Source organism: Coregonus lavaretus, assembly GCF_964263955.1.
Source record: "Coregonus lavaretus genome assembly, contig: HAP1_SCAFFOLD_5136, whole genome shotgun sequence".
In the NCBI taxonomy this organism is placed as follows: Eukaryota; Metazoa; Chordata; class Actinopteri; order Salmoniformes; family Salmonidae; genus Coregonus; species Coregonus lavaretus.
In genome coordinates, this window is record NW_028158113.1 from 17,654 (window position 1) to 41,516 (window position 23,863).

A 23,863-nucleotide genomic window follows, 5' to 3' on the forward strand; every position below is an offset into this window, starting at 1 on the left:
ACATCTGTGGTGTCTTACTAGAGTGAATGACCGGGCGGATGTGACAAAAAGGCCAGTTTAAAGGTTACATACAGTACGGTTTGATGACAACTGTCAGACTATAGCTCAGAAGCCTCTGCTTGTGTATGTGTCCACATGCATGCATGTGGCTGCACATGTACGTGAGCTAAAGCTTGTCTGTGAGTTGATAGCCTACAGTGGGGGAAAAAAGTATTTAGTCAGCCACCAATTGTGCAAGTTCTCCCACTTAGAAGATGAGAGAGGCCTGTAATTTGCATCATAGGTACACGTCAACTATGACAGACAAATTGAGAAAAGAAAATCCAGAAAATCACATTGTAGGATTTTTAATGAATTTATTTGCAAATTATGGTGGAAAATAAGTATTTGGTCACCTACAAACAAGCAAGATTTCTGGCTCTCACAGACCTGTAACTTATTATTTAAGAGGCTCCTCTGTCCTCAACTCGTTACCTGTATTAATGGCACCTGTTTGAACTTGTTATCAGTATAAAAGACACCTGTCCACAACCTCAAACAGTCACACTCCAAACTCCACTATGGCCAAGACCAAAGAGCTGTCAAAGGACACCAGAAACAAAATTGTAATAATATAATAATATGCCATTTAGCAGACGCTTTTATCCAAAGCGACTTACAGTCATGCGTGCATACATTTTTTGTGTATGGGTGGTCCCGGGGATCGAACCCACTACCTTGGCGTTACAAGCGCCGTGCTCTACCAGCTGAGCTACAGAGGACCACGTGCTGCTGCTCGGTTGGGAAGACTGAATCTGCAATAGGTAAGCAGCTTGGTTTGAAGAAATCAACTGTGGGAGCAATTATTAGGAAATGGAAGACATACAAGACCACTGATAATCTCCCTCGATCTGGGGCTCCACGCAAGATCTCACCCCGTGGGGTCAAAATGATCACAAGAACGGTGAGCAAAAATCCCAGAACCACACGGGGGGACCTAGTGAATGACCTGCAGAGAGCTGGGACCAAAGTAACAAAGCCTACCATCAGTAACACACTACGCCGCCAGGGACTCAAATCCTGCAGTGAAAGATGAGTCCCCCTGCTTAAGCCAGTACATGTCCAGGCCCGTCTGAAGTTTGCTAGAGTGCATTTGGATGATCCAGAAGAGGATTGGGAGAATGTCTTATGGTCAGATGAAACCAAAATAGAACTTTTTGGTAAAAACTCAACTCGTCGTGTTTGGAGGACAAAGAATGCTGAGTTGCATCCAAAGAACACCATACCTACTGTGAAGCATGGGGGTGGAAACATCATGCTTTGGGGCTGTTTTTCTGCAAAGGGACCAGGACGACTGATCCGTGTAAAGGAAAGAATGAATGGGGCCATGTATCGTGAGATTTTGAGTGAAAACCTCCTTCCATCAGCAAGGGCATTGAAGATGAAACGTGACTGGGTCTTTCAGCATGACAATGATCCCAAACACACCGCCCGGGCAACGATGGAGTGGCTTCGTAAGAAGCATTTCAAGGTCCTGGAGTGGCCTAGCCAGTCTCCAGATCTCAACCCCATAGAAAATCTTTGGAGGGAGTTGAAAGTCCGTGTTGCCCAGCGACAGCCCCAAAACATCACTGCTCTAGAGGAGATCTGCATGGAGGAATGGGCCAAAATACCAGCAACAGTGTGTGAAAACCTTGTGAAGACTTACAGAAAACGTTTGACCTGTGTCATTGCCAACAAAGGGTATATAACAAAGTATTGAGAAACTTTGGTTATTGACCAAATACTTATTTTCCACCATAATTTGCAAATAAATTCATTAAAAATCCTACAATGTGATTTTCTGGATTTTATTTCCTCATTTTGTCTGTCATAGTTGACGTGTACCTATGATGAAAATTACAGGCCTCTCTCATCTTTTTAAGTGGGAGAACTTGCACAATTGGTGGCTGACTAAATACTTTTTTCCCCCACTTTATGTGTCTGTTGCTGTGTCCGTGCATGCAGTCAGCGAGTGTGTACGGTGCTGTGTGTGTCACAGGTCCTGAGAAGAAGGGCCAATGAGCTTGTTGAGGTGTTGAACTTTGACCCCTGACCTTGACAGCCACGTCCTCAGTCTCGTTGGGCCGCAGTGGCCTGCGTGCTGGCTGCTCATAGCTCTCCATCTGGTAGAGCAGGGGCTGCTTCCTGTTTATAGCTTTGGTCTGGAGAGAGAGAGGTAGGGAGGGAGAGATAGGGAGGGAGGGAGAGAGAGGGAGGGAGAGAGGGAGGGAGAGGGGAGAGAAAGAGAGATTGTATTAAGTGATGAACTTGTCCCCTCATCCGCTGTAACCTCCAGGGAGGTCCCCCACTCAGACCCTGACTGAGGCTGTCCCCAGAGGGAGATTCTTATCCCCTACCCCTCATCCCCAAGGCATCCATCCCTCCCTCCCTCCATCCATCCATCCCGCCATCCATCCATCCATCCATCCATCCATCCATCCCGCCATCCATCCATCCATCCATCCATCCATCCATCCATCCATCCATCCATCCCTCCATCCATCCATCCCTCCATCCATCCCTCCCTCCCTCCATCCATCCATCCATCCATCCATCCATCCATCCATCCATCCATCCATCCCTCCATCCATCCATCCCGCCATCCATCCATCCTTCAGCCCTAAACATCCCACACTAACCCCTCCAATTGCCTCCTCCCCTCCACCACCCCAAGACATCAATCTCTCCATCCATCCTTCAGCCCTAAACAAATGGCTCCTCGATCTCACACTAACCCCTCCACCACTCGGTCTCTGTCTCCCTCCACTCCTTCTGAGGAGTCCAACACAGAAATAAACCTGTCAAAGTCCAGAGAACAGCTGAGGACATGACGAGACTACCAGCAACCAGCTACTTAACGTCTCCTGGGAGAGATTCCCCATTAAACCCTGCTGCAAGATTGACACGGTGTGTAGTTACAGTTACTCCTTTTACAGAGACCAAATCGGCTCTGCCCAAACAGACACTTTCTCTGAAGTTCTACCAAAAGCTTTAAGTTAGAAACACATGTCGGATCTGAAACTTGGTCAGACGAAAACCATCATAAAAACAGAATGTTCCCTATCTTCCTGATGAGTCCATTAGCCATGTTGGGAGCTGTCTAAATCCTGTTGTGACACAGTAGTAGCCGTATTACATGCTGCGTGTAAATGAATGGCTCCCGGATTAGACTCTGTGGTGTCCTGGCTGAATGGCTCCCGGATTAGACTCTGTGCTGTCCTGGCTGAATGGCTCCCGGATTAGACTCTGTGCTGTCCTGGCTGAATGGCTCCCGGATTAGACTCTGTGCTGTCCTGGCTGAATGGCTCCCGGATTAGACTCTGTGCTGTCCTGGCTGAATGGCTCCCGGATTAGACTCTGTGCTGTCCTGGCTGAATGGCTCCCGGATTAGACTCTGTGCTGTCCTGGCTGAATGGCTCCCGGATTAGACTCTGTGCTGTCCTGGCTGAATGGCTCCCGGATTAGACTCTGTGCTGTCCTGGCTGAATGGCTCCCGGATTAGACTCTGTGCTGTCCTGGCTGAATGGCTAGCGTTAGCTGCTCTGTGCTGTCCTGGCTGAATGGCTCCCGGATTAGACTCTGTGCTGTCCTGGCTGAATGGATCCCGGATTAGACTCTGTGCTGTCCTGGCTGAATGGCTAGCGTTAGCTGCTCTGTGCTGTCCTGGCTGAATGGCTCCCGGATTAGACTCTGTGCTGTCCTGGCTGAATGGCTAGCGTTAGCTGCTCTGGCAGGGGGAGAGATAAGTAATTGGGTCATGTTCATTAGGGACCAAACTGAATAAACAGACTGAAACACTAAGAGACTACCTCGACTTGTCCAATAAGAAACACCATTTAGTTTACTGTTTTGTTTACATTTTACTTCAGTGTGCCCTACTAAACACAACTCAGGCCTGTATGGGGGCAGTGTTCGGTAATAGTGGTGGTGTGTGTGTGTGTGTGTGTGTGTGTGTACTCACCGCCCCAGGGTGTTTCTTACAGGCCTCTAGGGACACAGACATGTCTCCGTTCCTCCAGCTGTCATCGCCAATCTCATCGCTCTGCAGGAACTCACCCAGCTTCTGGACGCTGTGGATAGGATAGGATATGATAGGACACACACAAACACATAAATAACACTGCTATGATACAATTAAGATTCCAGCAGATTGTCTAGCTGGTAGCTATCCAGTATTCAGTATCCCTGGGCGTCCTCAGTAGGCCTCTCACCTGACCATGGCCTTGACTGCGAAGCGGACCACGGTGGAGAGAAGGAACAGTGGGGTAACCAGGATGTGGAAGAGGGCCAGAGCAGCGAAGGCCTCCGAGGGGCTGGGTCGGGTCTCGTTGATCAGGGCGTGGCTGACAAAAGTCTGACAGAGACACAAAGGGACACACAGTTACTCAGTTCAGTATTGTTACCAGATTTCAGAGCTGGCAAAACACTAGCTAAAATTGGCCTATAATTGGCCTGCAGGATACCGGAATGATGAGAAACCCTCTTACCGCAAGCACAGCAGCGATGGGGAGAGCAGTATTCATGAAAACTGGGGAGAAAAATAGGTCATATTATGTAACGGAGAGCATTTAGAGAGAACATAGACATTTTCAAACTTCAAAGCTCTTAATTCAAACTGAGCCCCAAATATAAAGGAATAAATGAGAACAAAATATAAGCAGCGTGAGTGTCTTTCTGGACAAAATGAAGGTGATTTCACAGCTCAATAGAAAGGATGTGATAGCTATTATAAAGTAACGGAGGAGGGGCTGTGTGTCTCATTGGAGGTGTGGAGAGCAAAGGTGTGTGTCTCACTAGACATGGAGGTGTAGAGGGCGAAGGTGCGGAGGCTGGTGAGCTCCTTGCCCCTGGTGTCTTCTACACTGTCACAGAAGATGTTCTCCCAGGCGTACAGCTTCAGCAGCTTGATCCCCTTCAGAATCTCTGTGGTCTTCTTCAGACGGTCTGTAGAATGGTCCTGTCAGAAAAGGGAGATGCCTTAGTGAAGATTCAAACCACAGAATAAGTATTAGAAAGATGAATATTTTGTTATATATTGTTTCCTCATCATATACTGTTTCCCTCATCACAACAGAAAATAACTGAAATCACTCAAACGTAGGCTATTTATTCATGGTAAAGCTTGCAGGTTCGTATCTAAAGTGACAGTGAAACTACGATCTAAGGGATTGGTGCAGGCAGTGTTCAACCTGAGTGTCTCAAAGTGAACAGAGGGTGACTCACCAGGGTGCTCTTCTGGGTGTCAGCCAGCTTGGTAGCGATCAGGTACTGGACTGGAGCCAGCAGCACGATGACTGAAGCTCCAATCAGAGCACTGGTCCCCAAAAGATAGTACAGCAGGATCACACCCATCACAATCTGAGTAGGAACACAACACAAAGATATTAGGAATATATTAGGGAGTTTTTAGGGATATATTAGGGAGTTATTAGGGAGTTATTAGGGATATTAGGGATATATTAGGGATATGTTAGGGATATATTAGGGAGTTATTAGAGATATTAGGGATATATTAGGGATATATTAGGGAGTTATTAGGGATATTAGGGATATATTAGGGATATATTAGTGATGCACAATATTACAGTCATATTGGTACTGGGAGATAATGGCTTAAAAAAATATATACTTGTTAACCCATATTCTGGGACAAAATCATGCTTTGGAACCCACTTTAAGATCGGGATTGTTGGCCGGATCATACATAAAGAGTATGTCCAGATAGATTGTATCTTAACAGCATGGCCCCACCTGCACTTATGTTAAATTGACATCAAATTGACACCCTTTTTCTAACATTTACATTACATTTTAGTCATTTAGCAGATGCTCTTATCCAGAGCGACTTACAATTAGTGAGTGCATACATTTTTCATACTGGCCCCCCGTGGGAAACTAACCCACAACCCTGGCGTTGCAAGCGCCATGCTCTACCAACTGAGCTACAGGGGACACCTTGTACCTAACCTTAACCTAATTCTCCTAACCTGCTACATTAATTCTCCTAACCTACTGTGTAAGTTCTCCTAACCTGCTACAAAAAGTAAATTTCGACATATGCTGAATTCTATCTAGTCAAAACCCACCTGCACTGGCATGGCCCAGAGGTTGGGGCACAGGAAGAGGAACCACATGAGCTGGTTGGTTTCTATGGCAACCAAGTTGTTGATCTGGCCCAGGGTCATCTCTCCCATGGACATGTTGGAGGTGGACAGACGCAGGATCTTGTTGTAGATCATCGCCTAGGAAACGGACAGGACAGAGGACATTAACAACGTACTAGATACAGTATATTCTCTTCTGTGACTGTCTACGGCTGTTAGATTCTCCTGCTCTGTGACTGTCTACGGCTGTCCCGATTCTCCACCTCTGTGACTGTCTACGGCTGTTAGATTCTCCTGCTCTGTGACTGTCTATGGCTGTCCCGATTCTCCACCTCTGTGACTGTCTACGGCTGTCCCGATTCTCCACCTCTGTGACTGTCTACGGCTGTCCCGATTCTCCACCTCTGTGACTGTCTACGGCTGTCCCGATTCTCCACCTCTGTGACTGTCTACGGCTGTTAGATTCTCCACCTCTGTGACTGTCTACGGCTGTTAGATTCTCCACCTCTGTGACTGTCTACGGCTGTTAGATTCTCCACCTCTGTGACTGTCTACGGCTGTTAGATTCTCCACCTCTGTGACTGTCTACGGCTGTCCCGATTCTCCACCTCTGTGACTGTCTACGGCTGTTAGATTCTCCACCTCTGTGACTGTCTAGGGCTGTTAGATTCTCCACCTCTGTGACTGTCTACGGCTGTTAGATTCTCCACCTCTGTGACTGTCTAGGGCTGTTAGATTCTCCACCTCTGTGACTGTCTACGGCTGTTAGATTCTCCACCTCTGTGACTGTCTACGGCTGTTAGATTCTCCACCTCTGTGACTGTCTACGGCTGTTAGATTCTCCACCTCTGTGACTGTCTACGGCTGTTAGATTCTCCACCTCTGTGACTGTCTAAGGCTGTCCCGATTCTCCACTTTATTTGTGCACCTCCCTACTCCCCGCCATGAATTGATCAATGGTGGAAACTCCCTTCAGTCGATGCCTACACCAGTCTAATGCTTTTAAATCCATGACAGAGACTGAACAAGTGAACACTTTGGGTAAAGGGTGGAGAATCGGAACACAGTATCCTACAAATCCCAGAATCCTCCAGTCACTCACCAGCAGGGCTCCACGGAGGTTGATGCCGGTCTCTATGGTGACGTAGTAGGAGGCCTGTAGGAAGGTTCGCTGTAGCACTAGGGCCAGGAACAGCAGAACAGCCAGCACTGACGTGTTCTGGAGCAGCTCAGTGGACGACATGAAGTAGACGTCGAAATCGCGGACCTGATAGATAGAGACACACACAAACACAGATAGTAGATTAGAGCAGAGCTAGGGGACTGTAAAAAGCAGGACCTGACACTACCCAGACCCTGTCACTACCCAGACCCTGTCACACACAGAGAAGGACAGAGAGTGAGAGTGTGAGATGAGTGAGGAATTTTCCATGTCACTCAGAAATGCACGCCTGCAGTACTTCACCCTAAACTCTCTGTTCCTCTGTTCAGCCCTCTAACACTGGCACTGTGCATGATGCTCTACTTTAGAGAGAAGTTCCTCTGTTCAGCCCTCTAACACTGGCACTGTGCATGATGCTCTACTTTAGAGAGAAGTTCCTCTGTTCAGCCCTCTAACACTGGCACTGTGCATGATGCTCTACTTTAGAGAGAAGTTCCTCTGTTCAGCCCTCTAACACTGGCACTGTGCATGATGCTCTACTTTAGAGAGAAGTTCCTCTGTTCAGCCCTCTAACACTGGCACTGTGCATGATGCTCTACTTTAGAGAGAAGTTCCTCTGTTCAGCCGTCTAACATTGGCACTGTGCATGATGCTCTACTTTAGAGAGAAGTTCCTCTGTTCAGCCCTCTAACATTGGCACTGTGCATGATGCTCTACTTTAGAGAGAAGTTCCTCTATTCAGCCCTCTAACACTGGCACTGTGCATGATGCTCTACTTTAGAGAGAAGTTCCTCTGTTCAGCCGTCTAACATTGGCACTGTGCATGATGCTCTACTTTAGAGAGAAGTTCCTCTGTTCAGCCGTCTAACATTGGCACTGTGCATGATGCTCTACTTTAGAGAGAAGTTCCTCTGTTCAGCCCTCTAACACTGGCACTGTGCATGATGCTCTACTTTAGAGAGAAGTTCCTCTGTTCAGCCCTCTAACACTGGCACTGTGCATGATGCTCTACTTTAGAGAGAAGTTCCTCTGTTCAGCCGTCTAACACTGGCACTGTGCATGATGCTCTACTTTAGAGAGAAGTTCCTCTGTTCAGCCGTCTAACACTGGCACTGTGCATGATGCTCTACTTTAGAGAGAAGTTCCTCTGTTCAGCCCTCTAACACTGGCACTGTGCATGATGCTCTACTTTAGAGAGAAGTTCCTCTGTTCAGCCCTCTAACACTGGCACTGTGCATGATGCTCTACTTTAGAGAGAAGTTCCTCTGTTCAGCCCTCTAACACTGGCACTGTGCATGATGCTCTACTTTAGAGAGAAGTTCCTCTGTTCAGCCCTCTAACACTGGCACTGTGCATGATGCTCTACTTTAGAGAGAAGTTCCTCTGTTCAGCCCTCTAACACTGGCACTGTGCATGATGCTCTACTTTAGAGAGAAGTTCCTCTGTTCAGCCCTCTAACACTGGCACTGTGCATGATGCTCTACTTTAGAGAGAAGTTCCTCTGTTCAGCCCTCTAACACTGGCACTGTGCATGATGCTCTACTTTAGAGAGAAGTTCCTCTGTTCAGCCCTCTAACATTGGCACTGTGCATGATGCTCTACTTTAGAGAGAAGTTCCTCTGTTCAGCCCTCTAACACTGGCACTGTGCATGATGCTCTACTTTAGAGAGAAGTTCCTCTGTTCAGCCCTCTAACATTGGCACTGTGCATGATGCTCTACTTTAGAGAGAAGTTCCTCTGTTCAGCCCTCTAACACTGGCACTGTGCATGATGCTCTACTTTAGAGAGAAGTTCAGTGCTGCTGACTCCCCACAGCTCCCAGTAGTTTACTTATGTGTCCTAAATGCATTGCTGGTGTCGCTTTAAAAATTAGTTGAGGAAAGTGTGTGTGTGTGTGTGTGTGTGTGAGCCTGTATGTGTGTGTGTGTGTGTGTGTGAGCGAGCCTGTGTGTGTGTGTGTGTGAGCCTGTGTGTGTGTGTGTGTGTGTGTGTGTGTGTGTGTGAGCGTGTGTGTGTGTAAGCCTGTATGTGTGTGTGTGTGAGCGTGTTTCTGTATCGGTGTGTGTTTGAGGGTGTGAAATACGCTGTGTGATAATTTGTGTCTGTAATATAATTGGTCTAATGGGGGTGACGTGGTGACTGGGACAGGGACGGGGCTGGGAACAATGGCGCTGTCGACGCCTCGGTGACATCACAGAGGAAGTGAGTCATCATGAGAAGACCGGCAGACCACCCTGCTGCGCCCTCATGGCGGTACGATGTCGATGACACAACCCACAGCGTCAGACAGTGAGCTATCTATGTAATAAACTATTTATCTCTATGGAGCTAACTAGCCAACAAGACATCTGCTGTATCAAATTGAATCACTTGAATGAGCCGTAATGGACGTGATATAGGATTATAGGAGGGATGAACATACAGTATATATAATACCAGGAGCAGAGTTATGGGCCGATGGGAACAGTAATTATGGTACCAGGAGCAGAGTTATGGGCCGATGGGAACAGTAATTATGGTACCAGGAGCAGAGTTATGGGCCGATGGGAACAGTAATTATGGTACCAGGAGCAGAGTTATGGGCCGATGGGAACAGTAATTATGGTACCAGGAGCAGAGTTATGGGCCGATGGGAACAGTAATTATGGTACCAGGAGCAGAGTTATGGGCCGATGGGAACAGTAATTATGGTACCAGGAGCAGAGTTATGGGCCGATGGGAACAGTAATTATGGTACCAGGAGCAGAGTTATGGGCCGATGGGAACAGTAATTATGGTACCAGGAGCAGAGTTATGGGCCGATGGGAACAGTAATTATGGTACCAGGAGCAGAGTTATGGGCCGATGGGAACAGTAATTATGGTACCAGGAGCAGAGTTATGGGCCGATGGGAACAGTAATTATGGTACCAGGAGCAGAGTTATGGGCCGATGGGAACAGTAATTATGGTACCAGGAGCAGAGTTATGGGCCGATGGGAACAGTAATTATGGTACCAGGAGCAGAGTTATGGGCCGATGGGAACAGTAATTATGGTACCAGGAGCAGAGTTATGGGCCGATGGGAACAGTAATTATGGTACCAGGAGCAGAGTTATGGGCTGATGGGAACAGTAATTATGGTACCAGGAGCAGAGTTATGGGCCGATGGGAACAGTAATTATGGTACCAGGAGCAGAGTTATGGGCCGATGGGAACAGTAATTATGGTGGCGCAATAAACACGGTGTCCAACTTTGATGAGGCAGTTATGTTATTATGCAGTCCTGTCAACTTCAGCCACATACATACCACACTCCCTCCCTTGACGGGCTCGGTGTTGAGGTGTTTGACGATGCCAGAGATGCAGAGCGGCCCGGCGAAGCCCAGCAGATCAGCCAGGTAACGGAAGGTACTGCTGAGGAGGATGGGTCTGCCAAACGCCCGGTACATAGAGCGCCAGATGGACTGAGATTTCTCATGGTCCTCGGTATTCTGCTGGAAGGGGACAGGGGACAGGGATGGGGGATGGAAGGGTTACAACTACACAGGAGGGTTCCACTACAATGAACCTTAACCTCAGAGTGAAGATGAGACTACCTGATTACAGAGTCTGGTTCGCGAGACTATTCTATAATGGACAGTCTTTGGAAATGTATTCAAACCTATACTGGGCTTGCACATGTGTATAGGATAAGTGTAATATATCTAAGATCTAACACACAAAGTTTTAGCAGTAGGGAATCTGATCAGAATGTTGTAATTAAATCAAAGCAGGGATCCATCGAAAGGTATGTCACTGCACGGGTGATGCATTGAATGGTTTGCCACTGCACTGGGGATTAGTGCAGAGTGATTAGTGCTTTTTGAGGTTTCGGTTCGATTATTACAAAATAATCGAACCGGTTGCAATAATTTTTTCGAAATGAAATGCACTATGCATTATGTGGGTTGAATGCTGTAACAACACAGAATAAAACAATTAATAAAAGTCCCATGATGGTAGTGACTGTCCATTACTGCTTATCACTTATTAACCATCATTTATTCACTTTACTTTACTTTAATAAAATATTTGTTTTATTTGATGACATTATTATTTCATTCCAAGTCATCATATCATCTCTATAGAGCTGCTGCCTATGCTGTCTGACAAAATCACTATTTTGTAGTTCTTCAAAGTAAATAAAGCATACTTTTATGACTGCTGAATACCAACTATCAGTCACCTAGATCAGCTAGGCTAACTGCTTTCTATCCATCTTGATCGCGTTTTCTCTTCTCTTAGTCTCCATGTCTGTGCCGCACAGACCGGACAAGGTTAAGCGGGCGCGCAATGGATTATGGTCATTGTAGTTAATTACAATGTTTTCTGCGCTAAACTATGTAGAATAATGGCCTCGTGGAAACTACAACTCCCTACTACATCTCACAGTTCAGGCTTGATCTGATTTATCTCTACAGAAACTGCACATCGAGCTCACAGAAAAATAACGAACCAAATGGAATTCAAATAATTGAACCGATGTCGCTCAATTAGTTGTTTAAAACCGAACATAACCGAAATGTTGGTTATTCACTCAGCATTACTGGGGAGCCATTCAATGTTATGTCACTGTCAGAAGTAGGGTATTAAACTCTGTCACTCCCTCCTCCCCTCACCCTCTGATCATCATCCCTCCTCCACTCACCCTCTGATCATCATCCCTCCTCCCCTCACCCTCTGATCATCATCCCTCCTCCCCTCACCCTCTGATCATCATCCCTCCTCCCCTCACCCTCTGATCATCATCCCTCCTCCCCTCACCCTCTGATAATCATCCCTCCTCCACTCACCCTCTGATCATCATCCCTCCTCCCCTCACCCTCTAATCATCATCCTTCCTCCACTCACCCTCTGATCATCATAGGCATCTTTGAGCTTCAGGTAGTTGGTGAGGGCTCTCATGGCGATGGGCAGCTTGCCTATCTTCTTCAGCTCAATGGGCCTTTTATGGGCTCCTGTGATCAAGCCATCAATCCATCAAAATAACTGTACATCAATCAAAGTCCTTTTTACATCAGCAGTTGTCACAAAGTACTTTACAGATACCTGGCCTAAACCCCAAAGAGCAATCATTGCAGAAGCGGAAGCACAGTGGCCAGGAAAAACTCCTGGAAGGAAGGAACCTAGGAAACGAACCTATAATCAGGGGGTTCATCCACCAGTATGTGGCCTTGGAGAGGAGGTTGACGAAGGGCTGGAGGAACCTCACACCCAGATCCTGAAGGTCCTCTGGAGGCTTTACCTTCTGGGGGTTGGCGAAGAACACGTACCTCTGCACGAACACAAGGACACACAGACAGAGATGGACACACATACACAAAGACAGAGAAAGACACACATGCAAAAGGTAAAAAAGTAAAAAGCCAACAGGAGTTGAAATAAAGACCCTGCATCTGCTATCAGATCACATCAGTACACCACATCACATCCTCCTCTTCCTTCCTCTCTTTATATAGAACCTCTATGACCCCTGACCCAGGAAGCAGTCAGACCACCAGTGTTCTAACTCACCCTGACCCTGATGACGTTGATCTCTACAGCCATGAGGAGTCCGTACAGAACGACCAGCAGGGCTGTGATACAAAACCTCAGGTGCTGCACTCCAACATCGTGCTCTGCAAACTTCCACAGCTTGATGGACTTGGTGATGAACGCCAGAACCCAGTAGACAAACAGAGCTGAGGAAAGAGGAGGTTGGTCAGTTAGTGGTTTAGTAGTGCACTACTTTACCCAGATATTTATTACAAGTAAACTTGATTATGTACAGCAGAATGATTCATGTGTAGCTAACTGTGTTTGGGCCATCTGCCATAGTCTCTAAACTACTGCAGCAAAGTGGAGCTAATTCAGTACTGCTTAAACACTAATTGTTCATTTGGAGTAATGAATGCACTGACGGTCTCATTTTGACTCACCCAGCAGTAGTTTGGGGAAGTTAGAGGTTTCTATGTTGTGGTAGTACACCACAGATGTAGTGGCTGCTATGAAGCCCATAAACGCTGGCATAAAGAGGTGGAGGTGATTGGTGTCCATCTGTCTGAAAGGACAGAGGGACAGGAGATTCCATCAATATTCAAAGAAACAAAGACAGTTTGATATGCATAACGTATCTCTGGTTTATGCGTTGACATAAACTGTATTCAGTCTCATCCAGTTAACCCAGTGGTATTCAAACATGTTCAGCGGGGACCCCATCTTTTTCGGCAGAATTTCTGGGGACCCCATTTCTTTTTCACAATAATTTATCTCAACCCCACCACAAATCCACCACAACCTTAAAAGCGATACATTTCTATTTTTACATCAACAAATAATCATCTTATCAAATGAAAAGAAACCAATAAATACATTTACTCAATAGAATGTTATTTTTCAAATGATCTTTCTCAAAAACATTTGTATATTGTACCATACAATAATCTGTACTCAATTTTTTTGCCCCCCCCCCCCAAAACAAATATATATATAAAAATAAAATACATCTAGATTTTTGGGCGACCCCACTGAAACTGTTCACCGAAGGGAGCTGCTAGCTTCAGCCACTAAAGAAGCACGCTGTGCAATCAACAGGTTTTAACGTGGAGTGATGCAGGGTTTGTGATGCATCAGACGATGGCTCTGATCATAGCTTGTGTTACTGCAGTATTTTGGAGGATCTTATTGGTTGCAGTCTGGGTAAACTGGAGAGTGGGGTTATTTTGAGGGACATTGGTTTCATTTTTCTATAAACATTGGTCTCGAGGGAAGCAAGGAAATTCAATAGTTCACTGCACCAGAAACTTGGGAGCCGTTCATTTTAGGGTACAACAATGACAGAGAGGAATAGCGCTTCTTTTATAATCTCAGCAACCCAGAACCAAATCTCATGTGAACACTGGCTTCTGGCCAGCTACTAATGTTTCGTTTTTCACAGTAGACTACTTCTTTGGTAACAGGAAGTAGTTTTAGGGGGTTCTTACTTGTTGGAGACGATCCCCTCAGCGATCTCACAGACGTGGACAAACAGCAGAGTGAATGTGAGGATCCAGCGCAGGTTGTGTCCAGGGAAGTGGAGCCAGGTGTTATGGTGGATCTGAACCTTAGAGCTCTGACTGCCCCAGCCTAGGGAGAGGGAAGTGGAGCCAGGTGTTATGGTGGATCTGAACCTTAGAGCTCTGACTGCCCCAGCCTGGGGGGAGGGAAGTGGAGCCAGGTGTTATGGTGGATCTGAACCTTAGAGCTCTGACTGCCCCAGCCTAGGGGGAGGGAAGTGGAGCCAGGTGTTATGGTGGATCTGAACCTTAGAGCTCTGAATGCCCCAGCCTAGGGGGAGGGAAGTGGAGCCAGGTGTTATGGTGGATCTGAACCTTAGAGCTCTGACTGCCCCAGCCTAGAGGGAGGGAAGTGGAGCCAGGTGTTATGGTGGATCTGAACCTTAGAGCTCTGACTGCCCCAGCCTAGGGGGAGGGAAGTGGAGCCAGGTGTTATGGTGGATCTGAACCTTAGAGCTCTGACTGCCCCAGCCTAGGGGGAGGGAAGTGGAGCCAGGTGTTATGGTGGATCTGAACCTTAGAGCTCTGACTGCCCCAGCCTAGGGGGAGGGAAGTGGAGCCAGGTGTTATGGTGGATCTGAACCTTAGAGCTCTGACTGCCCCAGCCTAGGGGGAGGGAAGTGGAGCCAGGTGTTATGGTGGATCTGAACCTTAGAGCTCTGACTGCCCCAGCCTAGAGGGAGGGAAGTGGAGCCAGGTGTTATGGTGGATCTGAACCTTAGAGCTCTGACTGCCCCAGCCTAGGGGGAGGGAAGTGGAGCCAGGTGTTATGGTGGATCTGAACCTTAGAGCTCTGACTGCCCCAGCCTAGGGGGAGGGAAGTGGAGCCAGGTGTTATGGTGGATCTGAACCTTAGAGCTCTGAATGCCCCAGCCTAGGGGGAGGGAAGTGGAGCCAGGTGTTATGGTGGATCTGAACCTTAGAGCTCTGACTGCCCCAGCCTAGGGGGAGGGAAGTGGAGCCAGGTGTTATGGTGGATCTGAACCTTAGAGCTCTGACTGCCCCAGCCTAGGGGGAGGGAAGTGGAGCCAGGTGTTATGGTGGATCTGAACCTTAGAGCTCTGACTGCCCCAGCCTAGGGGGAGGGAAGTGGAGCCAGGTGTTATGGTGGATCTGAACCTTAGAGCTCTGACTGCCCCAGCCTAGGGGGAGGGAAGTGGAGCCAGGTGTTATGGTGGATCTGAACCTTAGAGCTCTGACTGCCCCAGCCTAGGGGGAGGGAAGTGGAGCCAGGTGTTATGGTGGATCTGAACCTTAGAGCTCTGACTGCCCCAGCCTAGGGGGAGGGAAGTGGAGCCAGGTGTTATGGTGGATCTGAACCTTAGAGCTCTGACTGCCCCAGCCTAGGGGGAGGGAAGTGGAACCAGGTGTTATGGTGGATCTGAACCTTAGAGCTCTGACTGCCCCAGCCTAGGGGGAGGGAAGTGGAGCCAGGTGTTATGGTGGATCTGAACCTTAGAGCTCTGACTGCCCCAGCCTAGGGGGAGGGAAGTGGAGCCAGGTGTTATGGTGGATCTGAACCTTAGAGCTCTGACTGCCCCAGCCTAGGGGGAGGGAAGTGGAGCCAGGTGTTATGGTGGATCTGAACCTTAGAGCTCTGACTGCCCCAGCCTGGGGGGAGAACACATACGCAAGCATGAACATAAACACACACGCATCAGAACGCATGCACGGACATGCAAACACACAGGGTTGGGTAGTAACGGTTCACAAAAGTAATCCAAAAGTAATCCATAAGTAATCCATAAGTAATCCATAAGTAATCCATAAGTAATCCAAGTAATGACGTTACTCATTTTGAGTAATCAAAAGGATTACATTACTGATAACTTTAGTTGTCATGTAATCTGTCATAGGTAACAGATCAAGTAAACAGATAAACACAGCAGTTGATTTTAAAGCACTCTGCATTATTAAGGTTTTCCTGCCAAACAATGAAAGCCATGGATATTCTTGGTGACTCTTGGATAATGCAGGCAAGTGCCTTCAATGGTCAACTGTTTGTAAACCTTTAAGTCTAATGGTTAACTTGAACTGTTTGTAAACCTTTAAGTCTATCAACTTGAACTGTTTGTAAATCTTTAAGACTAATGGTCAAAGTAAACATTCAGAACATACAGTAACACAGAAATAGAAATCAACTACAGCTTATAGTTTTGCTTAATGCTGTCCATCCTTGTAGAGTGTTTCAGTGTTTCCGCAAACATACAGTGCGTCATTGTATGGGAGTTGATTTGATACAGTAACAACTCATGGAAGGCGTGATGCCCTTAGACATCTCCCCTGGGAAGCATCCATAAAAGACTTGATCACCACACACACACACACAGAAAAACACACACACACACACACACACACACACACACACACACACACACACAAAGATTTGACCAGGAAGCATCAATTAATATTTTCCTCAGGGACTGGGCTGATAGTCAGAGCCATTCCCATTAAGCAGATGAGCAACAACCACACTCAGTCAGTTTCCCCAGAGTAGGCCTTTTAGAACAACACAACAATAGATTGTTATCAATAAACGTCGCGGTAAGGTGCAGAACGTTGGATTTGTCTGCTGGGGGGCAGGGAGGACCCCAGCTCCGCTAAAACTATGTTACCAACTAAATTTGGTTGCAATAGGATCACCTATTCTTTTTTGATTATTCCATGCAAAGAAAATGTGCACATTTAGCTCCATTTTATAGTTATACAGCCAGTAACTCCATGCTTTTCACCATTAGTAAACATAGCTAATGTCATTTCAGATAGGCTACAGTACGTGAGGGTAGCATATCGATTCGGCAATCGGCATGTAGCTAGCTAGCTAAGCAAACAACGTGTGTAATTTAGCTTGCTTCATCAGAGAAGGCTTTTGGAAAGAGCTTGAAATCGGCAAGTAGCCTATATTTTGAGTCTAAAATCATCCTGGTGAAGTTGTCTGTCTAATGCTCATCACTACATCTGTGGTCCTCTGTAGCTCAACTGGTAGAGCATGGCGCTTGTAATGCCAGGGTAGTGGGTTCGATCCCCGCGACAACCCATACGTAAAAATGTATGCACACATGACTGTAAGTCGCTTTGGATAAAAGCGTCTGCTAAATGGCATATTATTACATCTGGCAAGAAAATCAATCAATATTCAGCGATAGTTACCAAGCTAATTTATCCACATAAAGTTAGCTGTTAGCTGTTAGCTAGCCAAAGTGATGTGATTTAGGAAATTCCACGATAAGAGAGTGATGCTGAGACTCAGATTTCCCACTTTTAAATGTATGTCAAACAAAAAACAATGATTGCCAAGTTGAACAAACTCTATGCACAAGGACTACTTTTGACAACTTCCACTGAACATTTTACAAAAACACATTTACTTGCAGAACAGTGCAGATGCAAAGTTTGGTAACAGAATAACAGTTTGTGCTGTTGGTGCCGTCATTCTGTTACCAAACTTTGCATCTGACCTGTTCTTCAAGAAAATGTGTTTTTATATGTGTTCTCACAGTCCCCACAACAACTCAGAGACCACAATCCCACAGTCCCACAGTCCTCCTCAGTTGGATAAAGGCTGGGCCAGGGCCAGGAGTCTAACCAGCTGTTCTGTGGTCTGGGGAAAGCTACTTTATGTTGACCGGTGAGAATGAGACTGACAGCCAGCAGATCAATGAAGAACACATACAGACCAGTGCTGACTGTCAGGCACAAGATCAATCATAGGGCTTTACACAGAGTTTCCTATCTTTTACACAGGACTGGGAGTCTGAGACAGTGGAATTGATTAAACCCAGTCTGTGGACAATACTCATTTTGCTTGCTTCAAGGGTTTATCTGAACGGTGAGACTGAACGATTAGAAAAAATGTCAAGTAGCTTGAATATAGTGCAGCATTTGAATACTGTTTCCTGTTGGTGAAGCATGTGTAATATAGTGCAGCATTTGAATACTGTTTCCTGTTGGTGAAGCATGTGTAATATAGTGCAGCATTTTAATACTGTTTCCTGTTGGTGAAGCATGTGTAATATAGTGCAGCATTTGAATACTGTTTTCTGTTGGTGAAGCATGTGTAATATAGTGCAGTATTTTAATACTGTTTCCTGTTGGTGAAGCATGTGTAATATAGTGCAGCATTTGAATACTGTTTTCTGTTGGTGAAGCATGTGTAATATAGTGCAGTATTTTAATACTGTTTCCTGTTGGTGAAGCATGTGTAATATAGTGCAGCATTTGAATACTGTTTTCTGTTGGCGAAGCATGTGTAATATAGTGCAGTATTTTAATACTGTTTCCTGTTGGTGAAGCATGTGTAATATAGTGCAGCATTTGAATACTGTTTTCTGTTGGCGAAGCATGTGTAATATAGTGCAGTATTTTAATACTGTTTCCTGTTGGTGAAGCATGTGTAATATAGTGCAGTATTTTAATACTGTTTCCTGTTGGTGAAGCATGTGTAATATAGTGCAGTATTTTAATACTGTTTCCTGTTGGTGAAGCATGTGTAATATAGTGCAGCATTTTAATACTGTTTTCTGTTGGCGAAGCATGTGTGGGGGATGAAAGGACTGTTACCAAAGGCATCCTTGAATCATGTTGCTTTGGGATTGTCACGCACACACCCACATAATCACCCACACAAACACAAACACAGACCATCAGAGCTAAAGCAATTCTGTCCCCTTCTGATCCCATTGTGTCCCCATCTGAACCTATTCTGTGCCCTTCTGAGCCTGTTCTGTCCCCTTCTGAGTCTATTCTGTCCCCTTCTGAACCTATTCTGTCCTCTTCTGAAGCTATTCTGTCCCCTTCTGAACCTATTCTGTCTTCTTCTGAAGCTATTCTGTCACATTCTGTCCCTATTCTGTCCCCTTCTGAACCTATTCTGTCCTCTTCTGAAGCTATTCTGTCCCCTTCTGATCCTATTCTGTCTTCTTCTGAAGCTATTATGTCTCCTTCTGAGTCTATTCTGTCCTCTTCTGATTATATTCTGTCCCATTCTGATACATTCTGTCCCCTTCTGAGCCTATTCTGTCTCCTTCTGATCCATTCTGTCCCCTTCTGAACCTATTCTGTCCCCTTCTGATCCATTCTGTCCCTGTTTCTATTCAACCTTTAGAGATCAGTGTTCTGTGTGATCTCTAGGTGTAAAGGTGACAAGATTAAAGCTGGTCACACGTGCACGCACGCACACACACGCACATACACATCATGAAGGTAAAGGACTATGCATGGTCCACGTACCGATGAAGAGGATGGGGAAGGTGATGAAGAGCAGGAAGACGTGAGGGACCAGGTTGAGGGCGTCCACGAAGCAGCCATTGTTCAACATCCCCGTATCCACACTGTAGGCATTCTTGGTCACATTGTTGCCACAGAACGACAGGCCAGCCATGCCACCTTATAGGTCCAGAGAAGCCTGGGGGGGAGGGTCCAAGGCACAACAGAGCGTCATGAATGGTCAGCAAAACTGTCAGTCAAGTCAAGAGCACCAGCTAGTCTAGTGGCTGGACAATGGAGAGGTAAACAATGAAAGAGGTCTAGCCTTAATGCTCTTTATAAAACACAGGATACATTAGTAAGACTAAAGTGCTTTTATGATTCAAATAACATTAGCCAACGGATACGTGCTTTCAATATAGAGACACCTGCTTAGAGCTTTTACATGGATCAATAATCATTATACTATTTCCCAAGACTTTACTTTTTGTAATGCAATTTGTGTTAATGCCTGTCCTTGACTCCAGAGACCTCACTAACCTCTGTTGACATGGTTGACAACACTGACAGTAACAACACTGCACTGTTATTCACCTGCCTACACCAATTCTGCAAGGCTCAACACTGGCACCACAAGTCAAACTGGAATATCTTACTACACAAATATACCTCTGCTTTATTCTGTTTTTCAAGACATGAAACAACGGTACACCTTGATAAGGAATGATCTAGTCTGAGGATAGAGAACGTTGAGGTTTATTCTAGAGAAGCATTACTGGCATCCAACAACTGCTCATCTTATTTCAGCCGTCTCTGAATAACAGTCAAAATAATGTAGCCAATCACATGAAATAATTAAACAAACAAATGTTGCCAAACGATGTTAAAGTGCATAGGCCTAATATTTATATAGGGCTATATTATACAAACTGCATATTATACAAGTAGTTGTCCAATTGAAGCTGGAAAGTGGTTTTCCGACAGTTATTCTGAAAAGAACTCAACACCACTTACAAGAAGCGTCGTTTTCAGACCTCTCCTATGAGTTCTATGACCCTGTAGCTGAACACATGGCACAACATAGCATACACGGCCATAACAGAATAATAATAGATCAATGTAGCTTACCTCAGAGAAGTGTCGTTATTGACGCGGTTTCATTCAGGTTGTTTGGTTTTTTGGAGACAGTAATCACACAGCGTATATTGGAGGTGATTATTTTTAGCCTTTCGCGCATCAGCTGGCCAAACTGCTCCCCCCTATCGGATTTCAAAACTTGACCAAGTCTGGCTAGGCAAATCAAAACTTGACCAAGTCTGGCTAGGCAAATCAAAACTTGACCAAGTCTGGCGAGGCAAATCAAAACTTGGCCAAGTCTGGCGATGCAAACTTCCCTGCAGCTAGGTTCCACCAACAACCATGTGGTGGGATAAGGTACATGTGTAGGAATGGTAGGCATACTGTAGCAGGCTACATAACATAAGGGTGCGGTTTTACAAAAACAGATTCATATTTTGAAGAGGGTTACATTTTTTAGGCAAAGGCTTCAGTAAATATTTACATATTTTTAGGAAGACACAAACTGTAAATACGATGTGTCCATATTGTTGAGACTTGGAATTGACATGTCTCCTAAGGACATGGGAGGACCTTGGAAAGGCTAGCCTACAACTGAACTCTAGGCTACAATTCTATTGTTACGGGCAATGAACCAGTAGCCTACAGATGTATGCCGTCAGCAGTTACAACGATGAATCAGACCTATATGTGAAGTAAGCACTTGTCATTGCCTTTAGGAACGTGCAATTCTTGTAGGCAAAAACCTTCGTTTTTTATACTAATCATTATATAATTTGGAACGGTTTCAGATCTCGAGGTGCGCTGTTTACAGATGACAAGGGGTACACATCATGTGACATGACAATGTGTGAATATTATCATCAGACCGACTAAAATTAAATAAATATTAGTCTTTCTGAGGCCATGTATGCAGTAAGTAGGCTATCGGCATCACTTACCCTATCTACGGCTCCGCTGTGTTCAGGCAGTTTTTTAAACGCGTCCTGTTGTGGGATGTCTTGTGTTGTCCGGTCATTGATTTTATGCTGGTGAGATTTGTGAAATTATGCAATGGAGGACGCTGCCGTTCTGAAGCAAACTCATTCATTCCATTAGAACTGCGCTCGCATCATCAGTAGCAGCATCGTATGATTATTGCGTCCACTCCTACAAGGTGGATAGACGTGGCTTTGTGCAGAAATAGCACTCAGACAGAGGAGTGCGTAAAAGCAAATCACGTTATTTAGGTCACCTCAAAAACCGCGGGAGCGATCACTTAACGGTTGTGTTTTATTCCGCTGTTTTACCCAAATTATCTAGGTAAACGTTTCAGACAGTTCTGTTCTCGTTAATGTCAAATAAAACGTCTATTGGTAATAAATGATGGATAGATCACGCGCCCATTACGCCGATAGACATAAATCAACCAACAGCAGCAAAGATTGAGGTCATTGCATTATCAGTGTGACAATATGCAGATGTAAGCTACAGTGTTAAGGTTAATTATGTAATAGTCTTCACTCGGCTACACAGTGGCCATGTTTCCTCATCAATGAATGATTGACTTCTCCTGATTAAGATTATTGATTGAGTAGACACTTGCTCGCTGTCTCCAGCATAGGCCTATTGTTCATCGCTATTCAGTATTATGCCAGTTGCCATGATGTGCCTTTCCATAATGCTTCGTTATAACAGTGTTATTAAATTATTATAGATGACCATGTCTTACCCTGGGCACTGACAGTAATGTGTTATGACTGCTATGCTAATTAAACGGAAACCTGATTCTGACACACACACACACAGGTAGCGGACATTAAATGGTTGCTCATGGTCACGTGATGAGGTAACCCTGCGACTTCAAAATCAGTGTCGGCCCAAGCAAATTTCATCTTGGTCTAACCGTCAAGACGTTGGTTTATCCAGCAGTAGACCAGGGAATGATTTCATTATGGTATCTGTGGATCTCCCCATATCTGCACGCGTAGCCAATGACATAACACCTTATTGACACCTGACTGAACTAACCAATAGAAATACTGTACTTAAACATTTAATACATATTTCTGCAGCGGCGAGTGGAAACATAACCAACCCTGACACACACACGCGCACACACGCACCATAACTCCCTTTACCCTCATGTACCCTCATGACTGAATCAGTGCCAACCATCCTGCTGGCCTCAGCCAAGAAAACACTGTTCCCTCTTTCTCTCTCTCTCACACACACAAACACACACACACACACACACACACACACACACACACACACACACCACTTCAGTAGCCTGAGAACTCCATAAAACTCACACTCTGGGAACATGCTCTATTTTAACTCCTCCTCTTAGCCCCGGTAGGGACTCTGATACTGTGTGTGTGTATGTGTGTGTGTGTGTGTGTGTGTGTGTGTGTGTGTGTGTGTGTGTGAGAGAGAGACCCTCTACCCCTGTTTGTTTGAATGAAAGCTCCTCTGGTTTTTAAGGAAGATTAAGAGATACACGTCGGTTTGATCTCTGAACGTTTTTTATCTGACTTCAAAGAAAGATATTCTCCATTCCCCCCAGAGAGATTATAGTCTGTTATCCATCTTAATAGAAGGATTTAGGATCTTTGAGCATGTTTTGCTTTGTTTTGATGGTGTGTCAGTATCAATTTGTCTGGATCAGGTAGAAACCCCTGTGTGAAGTATTAGGTCGTTATTAGAAAGTTCTGCTCACTCCCAATAGGTGATCTTTTCATAAAGCTTTTAAAAAGTAGTGCAGGAGATTCATCGGATGGGCGCTGGCTGCCGTTTATGATTCATCTTTGATTTGGCTTTGATCTCTGGTGGTGAATGACACCATATACACATCTTTGTGTAGCTCAGTTGGTAGAGCATGGTGCTTGCAACGGCAGGGTTGTGGGTTCGATTCCCGGGGGGGGCCAGTATGATAAAAACAAAAAATGTATGCACTCACTAACTGTAAGGCGCTCTGGATAAGAGTGTCTGGGGGGTGTCAGAGGAGGCTGGTGGGAGGAGCATTAGGAGGACAGGCTACTTGTAATAGCTGGAATGGAATCAATGGAATGGTATCAAACACATGGAAACAACGTGTTTGACTCCGTTCCATTTACTCCATTCCAGCCATCCAGCTCTGTGTGTGTGTGTCTCTGTGTGTGTGTACAACATGTATCTCCTATAGCTTCTGCAGCCTCAAAATTATTCTCCACCTACAGTACACTGTATGCCTACATATACAGGTAACTGCCAAAATAAA

The 23,863-nt window shown here is 45.6% G+C and overlaps 1 protein-coding gene across 1 annotated transcript in view; it reads right to left on the bottom strand.

Annotated features, from left to right (window-relative positions):
• Positions 1–19,720, bottom strand: part of LOC311124409 (ATP-binding cassette sub-family C member 9-like) — a gene marked incomplete at both ends in the record, with an annotated part of 37,199 nt that extends 17,479 nt beyond the window's left edge. The window contains 16 exons of the mRNA XM_084198566.1: positions 2,076–2,183; positions 3,983–4,091; positions 4,233–4,375; positions 4,509–4,549; positions 4,816–4,978; positions 5,245–5,379; positions 6,108–6,263; positions 7,228–7,392; positions 10,576–10,761; positions 12,158–12,264; positions 12,446–12,581; positions 12,821–12,987; positions 13,225–13,346; positions 14,269–14,477; positions 15,929–15,951; positions 19,570–19,720. Coding sequence (XP_084054692.1) covers positions 2,076–2,183; positions 3,983–4,091; positions 4,233–4,375; positions 4,509–4,549; positions 4,816–4,978; positions 5,245–5,379; positions 6,108–6,263; positions 7,228–7,392; positions 10,576–10,761; positions 12,158–12,264; positions 12,446–12,581; positions 12,821–12,987; positions 13,225–13,346; positions 14,269–14,477; positions 15,929–15,951; positions 19,570–19,720 — 2,121 coding nt within the window. The remainder of the gene's footprint in view (positions 1–2,075; positions 2,184–3,982; positions 4,092–4,232; positions 4,376–4,508; positions 4,550–4,815; positions 4,979–5,244; positions 5,380–6,107; positions 6,264–7,227; positions 7,393–10,575; positions 10,762–12,157; positions 12,265–12,445; positions 12,582–12,820; positions 12,988–13,224; positions 13,347–14,268; positions 14,478–15,928; positions 15,952–19,569) is intronic.
• Positions 19,721–23,863: the final 4,143 nt, after the last annotated feature.